Raw genomic sequence first — 23,798 nt, 5'->3', positions numbered from 1 at the left:
TAAATAAATGATAATCACTACTTTACTTCTACATTTGTCAGCAAATGAATTCTTTGGAGTAGTTGGAATAGCAGTTGCATTGCTTTTATTGTATTTTTCCACAAGCTGGATATAATAAGCTACAGTCCTTCATGATAAATCGTTTGATTATATGGCATCATATGTGCCTTTAAGATGAATCTGTGCTTAATTAAATAACACACTGAATTTGTATAACACAGGCACTGCTACTGAGTACAAGCAAAGACACAAAAAAAGAGGCCAACCCAATCAAGAAGAAAGCCATTAATTTAAATTTGAGCTTTAAAACCCGACTAATATGATTGAATAATGCCCTCAAAAATGGCTTGCATTATGTTGGTAGGAATTTTGAAATGATTGTTTAACAGTTTCATGAAGTTTCCGACTGTGTGTGAGACTGATAATCTTTACTGTAGTCGATCATTCGCTCACCAGAGAACATCGGTAATGACGAAAAGTTTTGATTTTCTTTGAAACTATGGAGAATATTATGTTTCAATAAGACCCCAAAGTATCATAATTTAAACAAAGACTATTTTTAGTCAGCTATTGTTTGAATATATCTGTGTTTGGCCGGGGAGTCACAATTAGAGTGCCAACTCAGAGCAGAATTATTCTGCCTCCCCATTGTTATCTCCACCCAACTTCAATCTTAAATCAGGATCTACTTAGAAAATGGGAAGTTAATATTCTTTTCCTCTTGCATTTCACTTGAATTCTCATCAGAAGTTTTAGAGTCCATTCAAAGAACGAATACGCCTAAAGAAGGGTTTTGCTTCAGGATTTAGATTTTCTATCTAAGGTTTTTCTGCTTTTCCAAATTAAAAAGCAGTTATCTCTGTTTGGATAATTGTGTATGCAAATAATAGAATTACTATTTTAACTACTTTAAGTATGAAAGTTCATTATAAACCTCCAAAAGCCTATTAAAAACAAAGAAAAAGGCTAAGAATGAAGCCCAGATTTTTGTCTAGATTGAGCAATTAAAATGAGATTTCTGAACAGTGTGACCTCATTCTGCACATGCTCAGTACAAACTCAACATGAATATAGTTCAGGTGTATCCAAGGAAACTGTTTAACCACCTCTTCATAAACCTTTCAAGAGGACACCAGGAAAAGTTGATAATAAAAATACACAGATTCACTGTATTTAAAAGCAGTAAGCTCCTTTTTTTTTTTTTAAACTTTCTATTTTCAACACCTGTTTTAACACTCAAAGGTCTTGGATACTCAAAATTCAGGATTTCATTGAGGCAACAACAATCTTAAAAGGCTTTATGTATGTAAACAAGAGACAAGTAGATGTTTTTGATATTTAACCATCCCACATAAAATCAGAAATTAACACACACAAGACTAAAGAAGCTTACTGTGATCTTTGCCTTGACCAGCAGCAGTGGCCAGACTTGGCTGTGGGGTGACAGGCATTAAAGCCTGTCTGATGGCCTTCTCCCAGCCTTGGGCCACCTCCATGCCAACTCCAGTAGCAGCCAAAGCGGGGCTGTAGTAGTGACTGCCATTGTTCTCTCCTACGTAGTACACCATGGTGGCTGTGATGATCTCAAAGCAGTGAGGGTTGCCGCCAGGAGCCAGGTAAGTGTAGTCTCTGAACGGTTCTAACTGAAGGATCTCAGACAGAGGGATCTCCTGCAGGAGCAGTGAGTGGCAACTGGTCAGAAAAACAATGACACTTTTCACTTTTTAAATGACTTACCTCTACTCTATGTAAAATATACACAAGTTCCCTGAAATGAAAACTTTTTAAAAGTAGCCCGCATATCCCATTTGTCGTTTGGTATATACTTTTCATCCTAGCCAATTTCATTAACCTATACTTAAAATGAGATACTGATTTATCAAATTCAGCTTGATTTTCCTTTTCTGTCAGTGTTTAATGTAGGAATTGGAATCGGTTAAACATCCACCTCCAGAATCTGTGCGCCATACAAACTGGATTTGCTCAGAAAAATATCAATTATTGGAAAAATACAAAAATAAAAATACCTTAATAACAAAGCCTACATGAAAAGAGACAAATCCGGAACTTCTGTTCCACATGCGACAAGTGTGTTTAGTCTTTCAAAGAATTTATGAAAGAAAATCAATAAGATTAAAGAATAAAGTATGCAATTCTACAGAAATATAAAAATATGTTAGTACACAGTTGTAAAGGTAGTCTCACTCACAACTCCAAAAGTCTCCCCAGTCTAACTCTTCTTTCTTCTCTCTCTTATGAGCAGAAACTGAAAGGACAGTCGCAGCGCCTTTTTAAGAGTTCCCCTTCTCATTGAAACTCACTGTCAATTCAAAGTGAGGAGGGAGGGTCAGAAACAAAGACTTTCCAGCCAATGAGGCCCACAGAGGCGCACGCCGTCCCCTCCGCATGGCTCACCACAGAGTATCAGATGAAGTGCTGGTGGTTAGCGGAGCTGGGTCACGTGAGCCGACTCTGCGGCTGACAAAGTGCTCTGGTCGCTTGATTACAAGGCAGGACCAGTCAGAGGCCTCATTTGAGCACGAGCTGCTGGCGCTACCGCCAGCCGCTGAGACGAAAGACAAGGCAACCCCCAAGATAGAGCGGGAGCTGGGCTGTGTGTACGTGTTTCAACGTGACAGGAGAGAAGCCCCCTCACCCCATAAAAGGCTCTTCAGAGGAACCACAAGTACAGGGGTCTCTTCAAACACAGAGCCGTATGGCTTCCAAATGGTGAAAATGGTTGCCATTCCTGACGATTTAGCCACCAGGCGACCGCCACTAATCAGATCGGAGGTATAAAGCAAACGGGATATGGGAGGACAGCAGCCACACACTGATGAGCAACAGCCAAGAGACTTCAGAGAAATGAAAGCAAAATGACCATGAAAGACAGACAGAGATTTTTTTTTTAAACCTCAGACAGCAGCTTTTTCTGCTTTAGGTATGGATAATCAAAGCATGTCCTCTATTGTGTTTAATGATTTCAAAATAGGCTATAAGTCGCTTTCTTCAGCTTTAAGATGCAACTGAAATAAACAGGCAAACAAAAAAAAACAGTATAAAACTGCCCGTAACACACCCTAAGGATTGTCTCCGCTGTGGTTTCCTTTCAGAGACTTGGTGGCAGGTGATGAGGGGTGTGACACAATCTTGGGAATTAAGTGTCCTTAGACAATATTTTTTAAATCCAGCAAAGAAAAAGAAAACCAAAACTCTGTAGGCACCCACCTGTTGTGACACACATTAACGTGAACAGATGAACTGGAAAACTCTGGATCCTACACACCATCCCACTGCTGCATACTTCTGACCACAATTCAGCGTCTCAGAAACCCACAAAGCTACATGAACAATGGAATAATTACACCCCGAGCACATACACACACACAAGCACCAACACACATGTGGAAGTCTTTACCTTGCAGGGTGTAGTTCCCTCCCTCCAGCTTCAGTGTGTAATTACTGCTCTATTAAGCCCCTGTGGCTGTGTAATGACTGACTAGATGGCTGCCACCGAGAAGGAAGTGTCACACATTCTCCACAAATGACACCGACACATCAAAATAACGGCATTTCACTCTGAATTTATTTCTAAAATGGGCTAAAAACAAAAGATTCCTCTCAAGATCTGGTTCATAGACGTTACCTATCCACTGGGCTGATTTGTGCTGCTTTTTAGCACCTGCACGAAACTACAGAAATGTGAGTTTCTCTTCAAAATTTCCTTCAAATGTCCCCTTCAATGTGCTGACTACAACACAAATATGGGGATCCTTTCACTTCATGACAGAGGGCAAAGACCAGGCAGCAGAGTTACAAAACCACAGGGGAAATTCAGCAGTTCTGTGGGCTGAGCTGACCTCACTGTAGCTGACAGTTGCAAGACGAATCAGTCAAATAGCTGCCACTAGATTTAACTGACATAAAACGCAAATATGAAAAGTTGTTTACTGTTCTGCACCTGCAGAACCTAAAGAAGAAGTTGATAATTAACTTTAGACTCAGAAATGGACTGAGATGTTTTGACATGTTAGTGTCAAGAAACTGGCTTATTTTGTGTCTTTAGAATAAAGGGGAACTACAGGGATGATACACAGATGATCTTTGAAACTTACTTTATAGAACTTGGCTCCACTGTCGTTCTGGAAGAGAGTCAGACTCTTGCTGTCCAGCCTCCAGTAATGTCTCTTCCGCTGTTTTAGCAACAAAAAAAATTCGTTTGAATCCCTCAAGAGTTCTCCCAGAAAGTTTGCAAAATTTACATCAAAAGAATAATAGCTTCTATAAATCTTAAAAACTCTTAAAAGAATAAAATTTGCACATGAATTTCATTTATAACCATTTTTGATGTTAGAATGATTTTTCTTACCAAGTTGTCTTTGTTTGTATAATGAACCATCCAGCCCTCCTTCACCACCGTGGAGCTCCTTCTCTTGGTGTGTTTGATGGACTGAACCACCCGCATTAGGGGGATGTTACTGCTGGTGGAAGGACTAAACACGTAAAATAAAAACTATAATTCTGCTAATTTGGGTAGATTATGCACAACCATTTAATTTTCTTGTCTGTTTCTGGAAAGTCGTTTCATTCAGAGTGCTAGATACAGTGCTACAATACTGCCACCTACGGAGAGGCTGAGATCATGACACAAAAACACAATAAGATTTGATTTTCTTACCTTATAGTCTTAATGGGCTCTTCATCCTTCTCTCTGTCGCTAAATGGGGAATCTATGCTGAACATCCCATCTGGGGTGGATGGTTCCTCTGGGTCATCCAGTCCTCTGCCCATTTCCATGTCACTACTGTCCACCTCCATAGTATCCATGGTTGTGTCTGAGTCTGGCCCAGGGCTGGCTGGTTCTGTAAAGGTAAGACACACAATTAAAACAAAATAAATGAAAAGAACCATCAGTTCTGTAACACGAGCAAAGCTTGCTTTTTTCTTGATTTTTTGAGAATGTTTGCATCTTGAGTGTAAAATCTTCAAATTCAAGCACGCTGAGGTTACCTCCATTGAAGTACACCTCCCCCAAACAGTCTCTAGGTACCTTTGAAGCACATCGTTTATGACAGTTGAATCTGCAATCTGGCACATGATGATTATAATTTAGCATCATAGCTTGTTTTTGTTTGAAATGAACAAAAATGTCATCAAGAAGATTTCCAAACCCACCTTTACACTGCATTCCCTGGCGAAACAGACCCTTGAGTAGACGCTTGCAGTACTGACAGATGGTCGGTCGAGTGTAGGTGTGAATGGCAAAGGTGTGGGGCACCTTCACCCTGGTCTTCTCCATCTTGTCCATCCATATTGGCCTTCCACTCCAGGACAGGATGCGCTTTCCTGCCTCTTGATGGGATCGAAGTTGCTGTGGTTGAATGGATCGTAAAAGAAAATAAAGATGGAGAAGGTAAAAATCTAAAACAGACAAACATAAAGTGTATATATATATATATATATATATATATATATATATATATATATATATATATATATATATATATATATATATATTAACAATGGTTTGACCCTCATGAACCTTTAATTTTAATTTCTGGTCCATAAAATCAAGAACAACAATTGAATTTCCCCAATGTGGGATCAATAAAGAATATCTATCTATATCTATAACTGTGGAGACTTCTACCAGAAAGAATAGGAAATTCCTATTTTCTTGCACAACAAATGAATGGAGACACAAGTTTCCGTCCAAAGTGTTCTTTGGCTTAGTGGCAAAATTACATGTCTTTCAAATACTTTTTGCGTTGACTTAGAGAGGAAGCGAGAATTGCAGTGTAGGTTTATGCAAAAGCTGTTTTGTTAGGTATCACTGAGGAGCTCTCCTCTAAGCTCCGCACTTCTAAATTCAATTTTCTGCATCGGTGCTATTCAGCAACATGGCCCTAGAGATTCAAACATAAGAAATAGCAGAGTTTGATGAATTTATGAACTTTGAGAGTGCAGGCAGATCTTTTAAAACAAGTTTTTTTTCCAGGTGTTTTCCTGGCTTCCAGCCTGATTTGGAGTGTTGTAAAAATGTCCTGTGTGTTTTTAAAATACTTGTATTTACTGTATTGACAATTATTTAAAAGGGAGGTTTTCCAGTTTGGCCTCAACTTCTTCAACCACTACTCACCTCATCTGGTACAACTACTGCATTCTCAGTAGGTAACGGTCTTGGGACAGACAGTGAAGGCCCGGGCAGGGACACATTGGACAATCGCCTCTTCTTCACACCAGTACAGTTATTGGGAATCTTGAAGGCACAGCGTTTATGGTAGTTGAGCCCACATCCTTAAAGCACAGACAACACAAATGTAGTGAATCAAAAAAAGAAAAACTGGGTTAAGAAAAGCAGAGCAACCACTAAATGAACCAACAAATTAAAAGCCAAAATGTTTCTGCCACATAAATACCAAAACAGTATAAATGAATGATCAACAAGGATTAAAAAAAACAAGAGAATTTGATTAAATTTGGATTTAAAAATCTTAAAATATGAGAGATAGCCCAGCATGCCGTAACTCCACTGGGATTTGAAAGTCAAGTGCTTTAACAGCTACGGTTCCCAGACCAAATTATTTTAGCCTGCTTGTATATCTGCCTGATACATGCTGGACATACACAACAACATTTCATTAAACTATCTTTGTTGTTCAAAGTTGTTTTTCGGGACAGTGGGCAGCACTGTGAGGTACATGAGTAAAAACAAGAGTGTGTGTTTGCGTTTGTTTCAAACCTTCACATTTGAGCCCCTGCCGAACCAGACCCCACAGCATCTCTCCACAGTAGTCACAGAACGTAGGGGCTTTGTATGAGTGGACATAGAGGGCATGGGGTCGAATCTGGAAATCTTCAACTGTGGCTTGGGCTAAAAAAATAAAAAAATAAATAAAAATTATGAAGCTTCAGTAAACTTTAAAAAGTTGCATTATAAGGAAAAAGAAAATGAAAATAATACAATACAAGAAAATATGTTATATTCTTTTCTTATATAAATTTTAATGGAATAATAATAGAGAATACTCGTCACATTTTGGGCTTTTTCGGCACAAAATAATAGTTCTTTATTATCACAGCAGGGGGCGTCACATCTGCATTCATTCTTTTGATGGAGTAATGGGGCACGCCCATAAGACACCAAAACTCCCATAACCCAGATTTTTATTAAACCATCAGTTATTGTGATCATTATTAAACATATGCTTTATCTCCATTTCTGTTTCTTGCTTTTCCTGTATTTCTGTCTCACTGTTGGAAGGAAGTCTGGATTAATTGTGTCCGTGAATCATCACGGATATAAAGATGAGTCATATGTGAAGATGAAAGCTGTCAATCCTGAACTGTGACCGAAGCTCCTCTTATGTCAGATCATTTTGCCTTTTCTCATGCAATCACTTATAAGACCAGAGGGACTCAATAGGAAATAGTTCATGTTTACAGCGAGGTAAAGCAATGGTAGCTCCATGTGGTGGCATTAGTGCCGTAGCAGAATGTGCTAGCTCCCTTCTTGAAGCGATTCAGCCAAACACTCACCAAAAGGGGACATTCTCATCTGTTGATTTTGTGATGACTCAGGTCTGAGCAGCAACTTTGACATGTTTGTCATTAGCAACAAACACGTGTAAGAAAGGAGAAAAGGTCCTTGAAGGGAAGATGAAGGAGGAAAAAAGGGCACAACTGAGGTTTTTTGGAAAAATTAATGTATTTATTTTGACATTACAGGCAGAGAGACTGATTTTGTGCAAAACTGAAAGAAAAAAACATTTAAATTAGCCAGATTGAATGATCTGCTGACTCGCGTAAAGAACAATAAATACAAGCGCAGATCATCTGAAAAGACTTGGGGCAAAATTTTTTCATTATTTCAAAGAAGCACCATGGCTTGTGGGGTGATGTTTGCAGTTTGGGGGGGGGGGGGGGGTTGAAAGAGAAGAAAGAGCTCTGGCAGGTCACATGTCTTAAGGAGAACACGGCTCCATGCCGCAGACACATAAAAGACGGCATTCATGAGCTTCTTTGCAGGTTCGCAAAACAACAGGCCACCTCTCAACACTCGAAAGGTTAGGCAAGATTCATGCAGCTTCTTAGCATTAAACAGGAGTCCAAAGTCATTCATTTTCCCCATTTTGCCTACAAAAATAAACGCATTTATCTGTTTGCAATGAGGCACACCTTAAGTTTCCATTGCAGTTGAAACTCTCCATATAATCAAAATATGATTTTCACTTATTTAATCACTAGATGTGACAGAGACATACAGAAAAATGGAAAACAAGGAGACAATTAGGTCTTGACCTCATGCTCTGAAATGGCCTGTACAGTGTCTGTGTATCTAGAACTGCTCTGCACCTAACAGCCAGTTTACACTACGTGGATCTCAGTCATCAAACATGTCATTCCTTCTACATTCACAGCCAAGAAAAAGCCTCTTTCTTGCAGCCAGCCAGAAAATATACAGGTTGGAAGTTGGAGATTTTCTTGAAGGTTAGAGCAAATAAAAGAAGGTTTGAATCGATATATTGTATGTTAGATCTGAATTTGCTACTCCTGCATTGAGTTTGGTAAGGTAGAAAGAGAAAATACAGGGAGGGGAGGACGATACAGAGCTTGGAACAAAAAGAAGGAAGTTCTTCTGTCCTTTGTCTCCATTTCTCATCCTTCAAGTCTGCAGTGTCCTCAGATCTAGAACCTATAGAGTCCCCCAGACTCTAAATCCCTGCAAACAAAGCTCTCAGCTGAGAGGACACTAGAGGATTTTCAGCACAGGTGGTATCAGGTGCTTTCCAGCGCAGGCAGATGGAGCTGGAGAACCGATTTGAGTAGAACGGATATTTTGAACCATTTTGTTGATCCCAGCATCACAAAGGAAGCGGATTCAGTCATCGCAGGAACTGACAACGAAAGAACACCTGCAGGGCTGCTGCAGAGGTGGACAGTTGCAGTGGAAATTGTGATGAGGAGGAAATACAACAAAACACAGTTTTACTGCAAAACAGGACTGAGTTAAGCAAGAAAAAAGTTAAGACATCATCATACAGATTTGACCACAGCAAGTACCTTAACCGCTGATAATGGTCTTCATTTAAATATGACAGGATGTGCTGGGTGCCACAACATCATGGCTTTAAATGCATAAACTTTTTCCCCCCAAGTTTCATAAAGTTTCGATAAATTCATAGAAATGTAGAGAAATTATATTTGCTAAGGTACAGGAAGTGGGTAGTGACCACTTAAACCTAATACCAAAGTACTAATACCTTCTTTATAAACCTACAAAAGCAAGCATCATTGTCACACCTACCAGACAACACCACCTCAATCAGGTCCCCTTCATGGATGTCTTCCACAGAAGTCAGCCTCTGCAGGATGTTCTCATCATTAAGATTGTGGCGGAACAGTAGAATCTTGTCGTACATGCCAAAGAAGCCACACTCTGGAAACTGAACAGAAGCAGACAGATGTTTGGTAAGAGGTGTGTCCACATAATGTTTTGGAGCATTTAGCTTAGCAGTTGACAGAAAATAAACCAGAAAAATTATACTGTAGATTATTATTTCAAATATAAAACTTCAGCATATTCACAAAGGCATATACACTCATCTGTCATCATTTCCAAACTTTCTGTGGCTTATACTAATACTGGTAGGGGATTCCAGAATTTTTAACCCCGTGACTCAGGAAATAGGCTCCAACTTCAAACCTCCTTTTCTCGTTTCAAAGGAATTTACTCCATAAGGTAGGAGGAAATGCACCTAAAAGGACCCCTCTGTGAGGAATTACCCCTAAGTCGCCTCAGCAATAAAAAAGGCTTTTTTCGCAGTTTGGTAATACAGAGGAACCCTACCCTGCATCATGCGGGTGCATGTAACCAACCATACAAACAACATGTACTGACATAAAATCCTAGGATCAAGGATTAGTCAACTAGAGGTGGAGACTGTGTTGACAAAAGTTACAAAGGAAGACAAGAGAAGGAGGAGAATCAGCACACAGGAAGTGCAGCTCCAGTCATTTCCTGCTATGAGGGCATAACCTTTTACAGAGCAATGTTGTTGTTGTCATAAGAAAAGTCTGTTATCGTATATGATCAGGTACTGTATATGTACATATGTGCATGGCATATAGGAAAATAGTCACACTTATGAGGATTTCCAACTCCTGGAAGCTTGTAAAAACTTTAAAAATCTATTTAGCAGATATTTCCAACAATTTTTTTCATTTTCAAAAGCCTAAAATAAGTTTTGTCTTTGGTATATCAAAAATTATTTTTATTTCCAGCAATAAATAACAAGTTTAAAGTAGAAAATTTGTGGGGGGAAATTTAGATGCATTTTTTTAAGTTGACCTATGTATTTTTTGTGGGGAAAACTGCCGTTGATGCATAAGAACAGTCTTGATGCCAGGCAAACTTGTATTGAAGGGTCCACCAGCTGTTTCCCTTTAAACCAGGGTCATGCTCAATCCACAACACAGAACAATGCCACCGTGGTCTGGGAGCTCCAGGGCTGTTTGGGCAGAGGATACAGAAAACACCTGGATCTCAAAACCAGTGCCAAAATTCACCCAGAAAGACAGATTAATGATCAAGAAAACCTGAATGTGTCAGAAAGAAAAACAAATATTATAATAGTCAATTTGTAAGAACAATTATTATAATTGTTATGATTATGTAATACATTTGTTGAAACAAAGGTAACAAAAAGTGGAAACATCATCATACGAGTATTCATACATTGTTTGGAGATGTTAGAGGTGTTAGACAAAAAAAAAGTGTTGATTAATTTAGAAATATTTGTTTTCAATTTGCGCATAAGAAAATTAAGGATGTTAAAATGTTTTGCTGTTAAGCACTGTGGACTTCCACGAAATGTGTTCTCGTTATATCCTATATTGCTCTGAAAACAAAAGGATGTGACATAATACAGCTAAAATTAGACAATTATTAAAGCCAGATTAACCAAGGCAGCTAGAATATTTGAAAGAGAAGAACTTCAGAGAAGCTTCTTTACATCACATTGACACAAATTGTGAGTGAGTGTTGAGTTTTTTCCTCAACAAATCACCAAATAATCAAAATACTTAAGTTTTGCTGGCATTTACTTCATCTGCTACATTAGCATTGATGTTATTAGAATTATGTGACTCCATCATCTGTTTCAAATAACAGACAGCTGCAAATTAAAAAGGGCAAACATAAATATGAAAATGACATATTTCCTGTGCAGCATGGATTAAATCCTAATCTACATTCTTTGATATTCGTGCACAATTAGGAATAGCACAGAAAAATACAAGGAAATCAAGATTAGGCTAGAATTGACACATTTAACATGCAGGATCTGCAAAATGAGGTCAAACAGATAAATATAAATACTGTAAACAGTGCATGCTGACAAGATTCAACAAGTTTTACCAATGCAGTGTTTTTATAAAGAAAGCTGTACAAATATACAAAGGGTGAAGATGAGGAGGCCTTGACTTCTTCATGTTGACTTTTGCTGCTAAAGAAAAAAAACAAATAAACATTAAATATGTCTTAAACCGATACAGCAGCTAGACAATGAAAAAGTAAAAGCTGTATAAACATACTCATAAACATGTAAAGCTTTTTTGCATACTAAAAAAAGTTGTAGCTTGTGTATTTGTGTCGTGTGTCTAGATATGTCTTTTTACTTTTAGTGTGGTTAAAAAAACTTAAACATTTAAATAGAAACATGTTTGTAATAAAATGGGAATTAAAAACAAACTAAATAAAATTCATGGAAAAAACAATGTTTATATAGATATCTACTAGAGATCCCACAATTCTCGATTGAAAACCAAATAGTGTGTTACATCGTTGCATCCCTACTGCAAACCAGCATGTTTACATTGAACATGTGCTAAATTTGAGAATAATTTAGTATTTATTGTTTTATTATATTACACCAGGCAAAGTATAGACAAAACTTAAGGGTTTTTACTTCATTGTTACTTGTTTTTTAGCAGGTTCTTTCCAACTTTTTCCTTTTAAGTTGCTGTTTTGCTATAACAAATCTTTTATTAAACTATATTTTCCCCTTTATTAAAGGCTGAAAGCGCTTTCCAGTCACAGTCCCATTAACAGACTCATAAAAGCCGCACTTTGACACATAGGTGTGTAGAGCAGGAACCAAACCTAAGATAGCTAGGAAACCCACAAGGTACCTACCTCTGTGCCAGTATATGCTCAACTCTGCAGACCAAACTAGGCACGTGCCTCTGCATGTTTCCAACTTCTGAAGGTTTCTGAACATTTCCAACTTCCCTTTTCTTCTGACATAACTACAACAAAAAGCCTGTCACTCTTTCATGTGATTAATGTCATGTGGCAACAAATAATTAGCACCTCAAGCAAAAGAAGGGGGGCATCCTTCCTGAGATACGTGTTATGGAGGGGGTTTCCACCATTCACCAGAGACATTAGTAGTCACATACAACTAGAAAGGTGATGTTAACATCTGCCCAACTTCTTCCTGACACGTCAATAGCACTTCTCATTTAGAGCATTATTAGGCTAGCATGTAATATCTATTGCTTATCCCATTCTCTACTAAAGTCAAGCTTCCAAACTGATTGATTTAGGACGTTTTACCCTTTTGGCTGTTCTGATTATTCTGATGAAGAAATCTACGTAGGCCTGTGTATAAACCAGATTCAATTTCACATGTACACCCCCATCGTTCTTGCGAAAACCTTCAAATGACACTGTCATCCAGATGCTCCTAAATGCATCTCTAAAGACCATAGTGAGGACGCTTTTGTCGTCTTCAAACACAAATCCATTCAGATGAGCAGCCGCGACCACACACGCACACCAAAGACTGTGGCACAGAGGAGCTGTGTGTGAGGTCCACAAGTCAGGATGGAGAGACGAGTGGAAAGGGGCTTTGCTGTGGTAAGCCTTTGTTAAACGAGTTAATCCTCCATTGATATGATAATCTTGTTTTTTAGGGTAAAAAGTTAGGGGCAGGAGAGGATCTGAATGAGTGGTGGAAATGATCATGAAAAACATCTCAACTTTTCACAGATTCCAAGTATCAGGTAAAACGACATGGTAGACTATTTTTGCTAAGTCAGGGATATTGAGCCTTGCCCATGAAGATTTAAAGAGTGGATCACACACATCAGCGTTTTCAAATTTCACAGTTTTAATGTGGGGCAAAGGTGCGAAGCTAAAGGGGAAGCTGGCAGTGTGGTTCCAGCCAGGAACGTTTTGCCACTGAACCTCAGGCTGCCTTCCACCTTTACAAGTCTGGCAGCAGGTCATACAACTACAATTAAACATACTCCCTATGTTTATCATTCTGCTTGTTTTTTTGATGAAAAGGTTTGCCTGAAAATGCTTACAGTTGCTTTTCCTTGGCGTTTCAGCCATTAGGATAAAAAAAATAGTAGTTTCATAAATGTAAAAATACTCCCAACGTGTTTTAATGTCCCATTGAAGTCACTGCATGCTTCTATGCCCTCCTCGCTTTATCATGTGTTATCTCAGGGCACCAAAAATAGATCATTTCAAGAATACAAGTCAAAGTTAGAGTTTATATAAAAATGCGGGAGAAAAAAAGAGGCTTTGTTACCCCTTTGCATCAAACTGTCATGTGGCTTGTTTGTGGTTATGTTCCCTTCATTATGTCATTTTTCCTAACACAATAAGTACTTAATCTGACAAAGTTAGAAGATCATTGCAGTAAGTCCACGTTGCACAACATTTGGTTTAGGAAAAGACACTGTATTGCCATTATGCAAGCAATACAATCACCCTTCAAGGTTTTTTCCAAAGCCACAGTTAGTCAAATGTCAGCCTTGAACTTCAAACCACCCAGAACATTTTTTTCCCAGATTAACATCAAACCCTGAACAGTTTTCTCCTATGGCATTCACAAATGCCACATTTTAACCCCCCCTCCCAAATAATGAGATCTCACAGCAGCTTTTGGCACCATTGCAAACAATGCACATGACAATAGGAGTGAAAGGAGACATTCTGACATGAATCTAAAAGCCTGCTGCGCATCGAAACTCTCAGTGACCTAAAACTGAGAGAGCCCAAAGCCTAAACATGTTCAGCAAGGTGCCGATTTTTGGTGAAAATAGGATCAGGAGGTGGAAGGGTGTTTATTTAGCTTGAGGTGGCAAGATAAAGGTTGTCACAGGATCAGCATGTGAAAGCTTGCTTTTATTCACCAGATAAACAAGCCTCTTGACCAATAATGCTGCAGGACTTTAATGATGGTAAGACATTGATTACGCACACATGAGTCAAGACGTCAGAACATAGATTTTTCCCATTTCTTTTATGCGATTACCAAATTCTAGACAGCATCAGGTAAACAAATAAATAACAACACTCCTAAGGTGCCAAAGCTGTGACAACAGAAACCAAAATGACTGGATCACATTTGTTGTTTTAGAAATTATATCAAAAACAGGCACTGCACGCTTGGAGCGAGATGCTTGAGACCACAAGTTTCACCGGACCAAAGTGAGGGTTTTACAAAAGAAAAAATTGTTGTTTTAATGTCAAAACAATTGGTGAACCATTGTTTCATTTTCAGGGATATTTTAGCGCCCACAACAGAGAAAAATGTGCCTCCATACTTCAACCCATCAAACGACTGCACTGGAAAATCCAATTATGCACTCACGCAAACCTTTAAGGGAAAGCAGCACAAGTTCTTCTCAGTCGCATCAAACACAATGTGGAAAAATGAGTTAATTTGTTACAGTCTGCAGTGAAAATGCTGATTTTTCTTTTACTTGCTGTAATGGCTTACCAACCCACGGTATTCCATAAACCATGGTACAAAAAAGACACAGAAAAACATTGTATGGAACTACTACATTAATATGTAAAAACAGCTGCCAGATAGTTTCTGAAAGCTATACAAAGATGTGGACCAAGTAATTTAACCCCAACCCTTTTATTTATGGTTTCTTAATAATTCATCAGTATAACCCATTTTGGTGGTGCAGAATTCTCAATATGATGCCATCATAGAACAGGTTTTGAATAACATTACAGTCACTGAAGATGAGTTTATTGTCTATTTCTCACTTTTTCTCATTAGGGGCTCATCCAGACGTGTAGCAAAACTGATCCAAACATCTTTAAACAGGAGGAGGCCCAAAGATGCCTTAATTCTTAAAAAGGCCACTCAAAGAGAAAAAACACACAGCGAGTAATGAGAAAAATAAACAACCCCATCCAGAAGTCATACCTGCAACACTCATTGTTTAGCTCTTATATTTAAAGAATTTAGCAGGCAGCACTTGTTTCTTTTTTCCTTTAAACTTTGATATTGGGGCAGAACTAAAATAAGAAGTTCCATCTTCTCACTGCTCCTTTCCTGTCATGAAGCTGTGTAGACTAATGTTGTATTAAATATGTTAATATTTTGTGGTGCTTTTCATGAAAGAAACAAATAAACAGAATAAGAACATTTGTCTCTTTCAGATGTCAGATGTCTCTTTCAGACGTACAATCAAAGTTTTAGCTCTCCAAACATGTCTGCTAGTTAAAACTGGTAGAATCTCCGGTTCTGAAATATGAAGCACACTCATCTTTTATCGGAGCAGTTTTGGACATAAAAAGACAAAGTCACATTGAAAAAAAACATCTGAAACTTGCGTGAGCTGTTGTGGAAATGCAATATTGTTTTTGCAGAACTGTGCCAAAAAAAAGCGTTGCAACAAACTTTAGTGTTACAAATTTCTCCAGCAGCCGTTTACAATGTATCAGGAAACTGCACAGAACGTGCTTCCCTTCTGCTCTGCACCAAGTGCAAAGAAGACCAAGAGGCATGCTTCATTTCAACAGTAATTTTACAAAAAAAAAAAAAAACGTGTGCGCCTCTCTTTGCAGGCGGAGGCCAAAAAAAACACACTACAGCTGGAAGCAGAAAACGTGGGGGTAGGTGCAGCTCCCTGACAAAGCAATACCCTCATATGGTTTATATTCTTTGAGGTATCTTTGTATACTTTCAGGATCAGGCAAACTCATCCTAACAATCTCCAAAACACATTCATAATGTATGTTCCTCCTAGAGTCAACACAGTTATTTTTTCCACGGCTAAAGCAAGCCTCCACCAGGCCTGATCAAGTGAAGAAGCCATATACAGTAGAAAGGAAACCCATGAGGTAACTTCGCAGTAAAAAAAAGGAGTGAATTTCTCGCTCAACTAACCCGTTGGCTTCCAATAGGTGGAACAGGGCTCACAGTTCATTCATAGCTTTGACTTCATCATCACTGGAACACATTACGGACTTTTTCTAACCTTCATCTAACATCAAAGCAAACTTACAATTGACACCTTTCCATAGTCAAACATTTCAAGAAAACTCAAAATAACACCCGATTCAAAACGTTTCTCAGACAACAGTTAATTCCAAAGTACACTGACATCAAGACATGTCCTTTTAATGCAGATACACTCAATAGGATGTGGAAATCTCCACAGCCACCCTAACATTCCTATTTCCTTATGCAACAAACCACCTGATGCTACTGTTTTTTAAGTACAGTGTTTCTCCATACAAACACAATGGCATGTCAGCAAGCAAAACCACTTCTCACTCTTTGTTTTACACCTGCGTGATGAAAGTAAACGTTTTAGTCTGGCTGTAGTATAACTAAGGGTGATATATGGTAAGCTGGAAAAAAATAGTCTTCATATGCATGACAATTTACACTGGCTTCCTTTAAATTTCAAATGAAAATATTGTTATGTCTGCTTGCAGCCTGTGGAAATACTCTGGGTTAATACTGCCAAACCCCCTTTCACAGCATTGTTAAGTGACTGCACACCTGTCGGTCTAGACCTTTTTCAATTAACAGGAAATTCCAAGAAATTTTTACCACTTTTCCAGTTTACATTAACTCAAACAGTCCATGGTTTACAGCTATATGTTCTTCTAGCTTTACAGAATATCACAATGACGCACCACAGATGTCTATACAATGGAAGGATTCCCTCTATCATCACTTGTAGGATTGACAAAATGGAAACCTGAAGTAGGAAGGAAATACTAACTGAAGTCTACTACCCCCAATTCATCAAGGAAAGGTAGAGTATTGTTGAGTCCATCTTGGTTTACCCACCTGCCAGTCAAAAATACACGTAAAATAATCCACAAACTTGTCTTTGGGTGTACATTTTTGTATTTATTTATGATTTTTTTTACTTTGAGTGGCCTTTTAATAAAGCTACAATATTTAGTACTTCCTTGTTTGCATTTAAATACCGGAAAGAACAGTGGGGGCTTGTTGCAGCACCCAGGGGAAACATCTGCAATTATTCCATAAAGCTTCAGATATCTGAATCTGAAGAAACAGTACTCTACCTTCATTTCATCAAGGGTACCAAAGCACAGAAGTTGTGGTGAGGTCACTTTTTAATTACAAGTCACTAGATTTCCTGAGTAACCATGTGGATTCTGGCCTGGCAGCATAGGTCTGTGGCATATGTGGCAGAAATTTCCACACCTCTCTCCAGTGATGAAATGCTTTTCATGTGTGGGTGGGTGTGCTTTCATGCTTGAATGTGCACACGCATGCATGGTTTAGAAGTTATGAACAGTGTCCAGGGTTTTGACAGAGAGGAGGAAGGCCGAAGTCACTATATCTATGGCTTCACAGGAAGACAGCAGTATGATCGAAGGTCTGTTTGGCCAGCCTCTTGCACACTGCTGCTGAGTTATAGCCCCACTGCTACCCTTCGCCAGCGCCTCTGCTTGAACAATATACTGCAGTGTGCACTCTATCTCCTCTCTTTGGCCTGGAGTGTCACGGGGCAGCTGCCAGATTCCCCTCCACAAGGGGCAAATAAACAGGTGAACCTGGAGGGAATTTTTTTTGTGAGACTGACATAAACTGAACTTTGTTTTGCTTACCGGTAAGTAGGGTAGGAGTTTAGGAGGTGTGTGGTAACAGCAGGATGTAGGAATAGGCTTGTTGTTGCTCAACTAAACCATTAATAATTGAGTGCAGTTTGTAGCACAAAGAGAAAGAACAAGAGGCTATACATTTCCTTTTTAATTGGACCTCTAATGTTGAATTCTCAGTTTCATTGAAGCACAACATTGCTGAGGAACAAGACAAAACTAAATTGGACGAAACTAAGCAAGCATGCAATTTCCCAAAACTGAAAGTGTTACCTTCTTCAAAACACAGACAGGCTCCGTCTCTGAAAGTTTACATACGCAGACAAGAATAATAGCAATGGAAAGTAGAAAAAAGCAATTTGACAAAGGTTTGAACAGGCTATGCTGGTAACAGGGGAGAGGCCTTAACCAGTCAAAGGAGCTAAACAAAGCAGCCAGAAAGATTTGTACCAAAATCCTGAATTTTTACTAATAGAAATTCTCATAAAAGTCCCTTCAATTGAAGTGGGAAAGAAGCACAGCAAGCATTACTTGGTAAAACTCTTGCCTCTCACAGCTCAGAGGTTTTCTTGTTGTCTCAACATATAATTTCACTTCCTCTGCCACTTTCCTATCAGTTTGACAGATCACTCTCTATACTGACGGAGAGGAAAAGCAAACAGTGCTGAGAAAACAGCACAGAATAAGACATTCTTCAACTGCTCATGCTGCAAAATCAATAATGACATGTTGATTTGACTATGCAGCTACAACTGAAACCATGTTTTGACAAGTTTGCAAACTTGCTAATGCATGGCTGCAAAGAAATCTGTGGTGCATCAACTCAGATGAGTAGAAATTTGATAATAACTTAAACAATATTACAACAAATTATACTTTACTTATGATTTTGCCATTTTAAACAAAAATTCAATTACATGTGTTAATTTCTAGGATATAGTTTCTGCAGAGCAGGAGTAGTTCATTAGAAATTCATCTCTGGTTTGTGGGTGCGACCAATGGCATGGGGCAACCCCACCCCCTTTTCTCCTCGCCATTGCTGAGAGCTCTATGTTTACACGTATGAGCTGACTTAGCCCTTCGCACAATCAACCTAATATTGCTGGTGCATTAAAAAAAGGCAAGCAATATTAGTCCGCATAGCATATTTTCTACATCACAAATACGGTCTTTTTCAAACTGCATTTTTTTGTCTGCTCCTGATTCACAATAATTTGAATAAAGAAATACTCAGAATTACAATTTAGAGTTTAACTGTCATACAGTTTATCCCAGTTGCTAAAACACTAAGTGCCATTCTCCAAACCAGTCGATCAACTGCTTCAACTCTTTTCTCAAAAATATCACTCTTTGGTCTAAACCCAAAACACAATTTGCCATTAACACGCAATTTGCAAAACTCTAATCTACTCTTTGCAGAACACATGACGCATCCTCACTTTCAAAACAAAGTTGGCTTTCATAACACACAAGATGCAAAAAGAGGCAACACTCTAACTTGGTTCCAACACAACAGCCACCATCAACACACAACTGATCAAAACTGAAAAAAACTTGTAGCAAATTAACTGCAGTGAATATTAAGACAGTTCTAGAACAACTGAGCAACTTTTCAAATATGGATTACAGAGCAAGACCTGCACCAAGATCTGGACCCAGACAGAGGACAAGAATTTCTAATGAGATACATACTGACCATGTGTTGCTTTTTGGAAGGACCATGAGGAAAGCGGGTCAAAAAGGTCAACCCTCAACTCAGTAGGTTTAAGTTGTTAATCTGCATCATTCATTTGGACAAGAAAATGACAAAGAAATGTTGTTGTCTGGAACAATGTCAGATTCACAAATGTTTGTTCATCAGACAGTAATTCAACACAAACATTAGTTTTCTTCCACCTTGTTCTGCTTTCCGTGACCCAGTTAAAGAATTTTTCTCTGCATGGCATTGGAAGGTTTACGAGACAACCATACACTGTTCCTGGCCATGGACACGGCTCGTGACGACACTTCAGTTGAGTCAAGGCTACATACGGCATTCAAGATCTTTTCTTTTCCCTTTTGTGTGGCTGGGATGAACATTGCCTGTGATGTGGACGAAGTCCTCTGGTCTGACCCGCACAGAGATAAGATGGTGAAGTGCAATAAATGTGAACCTGGGCTTACACTAAAAATAAAAATAAAATCAAAATAATATTATTTTACTCTATTTTTTTTTCTTTTTTGGGGGGTTTGGGGATGTGGGGGTTGAGGTGTTACCATTCTTTATAAACAATTTTGTGAACAGTGTCAAGTGTTTTGTTGTGTTTTGTGTTGGGTTGGCTGTGTGTTTGTTAGTTTGACGACAATCTTCATTTTGACCTCAAAGTGAGCTTTTGACTGAAAGGTCAAGTAGCGTTTTTTTTACATTCAGCCTAGATTTTGAATTTCGTGTTTGGTGGTTTGCTGTGTAGTGTGTCGTGTTTGCTGTGTGAGTAAGTTTTGACAACATTCTACATTTTGACCTCGAGGTGAGCTTTTGACTCAAGAGTCATGTATTTTGGATCTTTGGCCTAGATTTTTTTTTTATTGTGTTTGGTTAAATTGGTCTGATGTATCAGAAAATGTGTTTTAGCAATTGGGAAAAACAGTAATACGTGTCCTCCATCATCATAAAGAATAAGCACCAAAAACACAATCTTTAATTCCTCTTTGACTGTCACTTGGTTCGTCATGGTTCGTCATGCTTGAACTCCTTTCAGAGTGCTGAGGTTGTCAGGCAGAGCAGTCAAGGTGGAACTCAGTCAAAGGAGAGGAAAAACACAACTATTAATGAGTAGGTTAATAAGGAAAGAGACATCCTCTTGCGGTGAACCGTGCTGTCCCGGGGTAACAAACTGATGAACTAAAACTTCTGCTGCTCGTGACTGGGTTCATGAGGACAAAGTCACCAGGACTGCTGAATATTAAATGCACCTCTACTGGTGCAGGGCTAACTCTGTGTAATGTAGCGGCTATTTCAGCGAGCACTAGCAGAGATTGGAATCGTGTGAGATTATCTTTCAATACTGGCTAAAGTCAACTGTGGCAAAGGATTTTTAAACAACTACCCAAAAAAAAAAAGGAAGGAAAAAAACTATAAAGAAGAATAGTGAAAGACGCTGCCTTCTTTTGATGGTTTTGGCTGAGAAAATCAGCCCTGGAGCCCACAACTCCCTCTGTCCCTCATGCAAACCCTGCCAAGGGGGCTGTCCCAGCCTACCCAGCCCCTTTCCCTGCACAGGACCACACTTCTCCACTCTGTCATTCTATGACTCTTGCGGCTAGGCCCTGCGTTCTGCCTTGCCACTTTACATTTAAAAAAGAGGAGACCAGCACAAATCTGCACTGCAGATGGTAGAAATTACTTACTTCACTTAACTTCAGAGATATTTTTTCCCTTTTTCTTCTTCATCTCTTTTTTTTTTTTTTCCACAAATTACTCCAAGGCTGGGCAAATTGATAGACTTCTTGTGCAAGTCGCCTTTGTGCATGTGCATCAATCTTCAATGTGATATAAATTTATTAAACTTTGGGGTTTTGAAATACAGAAGCATTCCTGCAAATAAACAATGAAAACCATAGAAATCTAGAGGAAACAAATGCAACCATGCTTTTTATAACCAGCACAAATTGGAAATATTCTAGGGAGTGAGTGACCAGCTTTTTTTTGACATGGAGCTGAGTGTGCTTTCCAAGAAACATTTGGCCTTATGCATACCACACATAAAGTCCTGTGCTGCTGAGACGTCTTCTGGGATGAAATATGTTCCCTTGCTCTGAAAGAACATGCAGATGTGGGCTTGAAGAGAGGTAAGCAGTGAAATGGTGGTGATATATTTCACATATGTTTTGGTTCATGCTGGTCAATGTGAAGTGCATTTTCTCTATTTTGCATCTGCTGCTTTATCCTTTCATTTTCAACTTTTTAAAAGACTCAGTGCCCAGAAAAAAAACTACTGGCAAGGATTGGCCAATTGATTTATTACTTTATAATTTACTAGAATAAAGGATGATGAATTCAAAATAAAATAAACCTAATTGTATGTTTTGCCCATAGATATTTAAGAGCGATTCTAATCTTCCTTTTTTTTTTTTATTCTTTGCCATTTGCTTCTGCATACCCATATCTAGTTCAAAAAGGCCTTTGTCTCTGTAATTACAGAGGCAGCAGTCCAGCCCTTAACCAAAAACTGGGAGTTAGCAGAAATGACAAAACCAGCAAGGGAACCTGCGGCTTAAGAAGTCGCTTTCCCAGATTTTTTTAACTGCAAAAGCAGCTTTGCCCAAGGCATATCCGACTAAGAAAGTCACATCAAAAATATATTTACTGCAAGGATTTACCTAAAGATTCTACTGGACTGCTGAAGGAAGGTTAAAGACACTCAAATACTTGAAGAGACATGCAACTGCTATTAAATCATCCAGGAGAATGACTAGGATGTTGCACTCCACAACTGCAACCCACTTAAAAATTGTCATTTTCCAAGTAGTGTGATCCCACCCATATGCTGCACCATCACATCATCTTCAAAAAATGCATGGGCCTAGAGGAATGTTCTGTAACTAACTTGCTGTTCACGCTGGACATCTGGCAAACCGGCAGTCATTCTCAGAGAGTCGTGAACTTTTGTCCTGCCACTGCTCCCTCGCTGGCTGCATGAGAGGATTTAGGCGACACCAAACAGGAAACACTCAACAAGTGGAAGATATGGATGTTTATCTCGCACTATTCATCAAGCCCCAAAAATCAGACAGAAAGTCAGGACCCAGTGAGTGAAACACGGCCATCCCAACTGGAGTCACGTGTGGCTGCAGGGGAGTCATCAATGGGCCAGAAGGAATTTAATCCACCTCCACAGTCCAATGGGAGCTATTCCTATTCATTCTCATCATCATGAGGCCACTTTAATACTTGATATTAAGCAAAGACACTAAAAACAAAAAGTTTGGGTCATATTGCAGATGTGGAAATTGCAATAAAAACTGGACTCGTCAAAATCGGGCTGCTCCTTACTAAACCTGACCTTAACCACTAAAATGGCTCGCTCTGCTCCAAACCACTACTATCAAAACCAACGTCAGATTTTTGCAGAGAACTGAGAAAGCAAATCTCAGTGGAGGCCAGCCAAGTCATGTGGTGGAGTCTTCAGCATTTGAGTAATGAGTTGGACTAAATCTATACAGTGCAGTGTTGTTATATCAGACGGCATGACTCCCAATCCAACAATGAGAGCGATTCAAAGTAAGAGTGAAGCAAAGAAATTAATGACAACCTCGGAGACATAGATCTAACTATGAGTTCAGCAGAGGGCTTAAGATCTCTGTTAAAAGACATCCGTTTTGAATTTAAGCATTTATTTCTTTATGGTAAATATGATTTTTAGCTTGTTTGTAAAACGGAGGTCAGAGAATAAGGTCATTCAAGTTTTTCTGTCAAATGTCAAATGTTTTGGCTTTTTTGTTTTACTTTAAATGGCCAAAAAATAGACCTAAAGGCAGCCTTGAAAAGTTTTGATAATTGATAAAGTATCAACATGCTTTACACAAATACAAAAAAATTGGTAGCAGAATGGCTATCTGCATTTTCATTAACCTTTTTAATCTCCTGACATTTCAACTAAATAAGGATTCTTTTCAAACATTAAAGAAACTGTGAAAATGTAGGTAATAAAATAAACTTTTAGACATTTGGAAATGTATTGAATATTTATTTCACAATGTGTTTTTCAAAATAAAAATATAAGCTAGCTAAGGGAAGCCAAGCTCACACTGAAAAAAATGAGCATTTTCAAGCTAACATGGAGAATCCTATCCAACTGAATCATTTGCTAATTGATTGCTTTTATTAAAGCCCAAGACTTTGATACAACAC

General features: G+C 38.7%; 1 protein-coding gene across 1 annotated transcript in view; it reads right to left on the bottom strand.

Annotated features, from left to right (window-relative positions):
* The window catches only part of LOC101160371 (serine/threonine-protein kinase D3), a 32,369-nt gene that overhangs the window by 3,976 nt on the left and 4,595 nt on the right, over window positions 1-23,798 (bottom strand). Inside the window, exons 3-11 of the mRNA XM_004082635.3 lie at window positions 9,308-9,446; window positions 6,743-6,874; window positions 6,140-6,297; window positions 5,176-5,371; window positions 5,011-5,088; window positions 4,679-4,862; window positions 4,370-4,493; window positions 4,116-4,193; window positions 1,394-1,670 (exon numbers count right to left, since the gene is read on the bottom strand). Of these exons, the coding sequence (XP_004082683.1) occupies window positions 1,394-1,670; window positions 4,116-4,193; window positions 4,370-4,493; window positions 4,679-4,862; window positions 5,011-5,088; window positions 5,176-5,371; window positions 6,140-6,297; window positions 6,743-6,874; window positions 9,308-9,446 (1,366 nt within the window). The remainder of the gene's footprint in view (window positions 1-1,393; window positions 1,671-4,115; window positions 4,194-4,369; window positions 4,494-4,678; window positions 4,863-5,010; window positions 5,089-5,175; window positions 5,372-6,139; window positions 6,298-6,742; window positions 6,875-9,307; window positions 9,447-23,798) is intronic.

Source organism: Oryzias latipes, chromosome 22 (assembly GCF_002234675.1).
Source record: "Oryzias latipes chromosome 22, ASM223467v1".
NCBI lineage: Eukaryota > Metazoa > Chordata > Actinopteri > Beloniformes > Adrianichthyidae > Oryzias > Oryzias latipes.
This window is presented reverse-complemented; position numbering and strand designations above follow the sequence as displayed.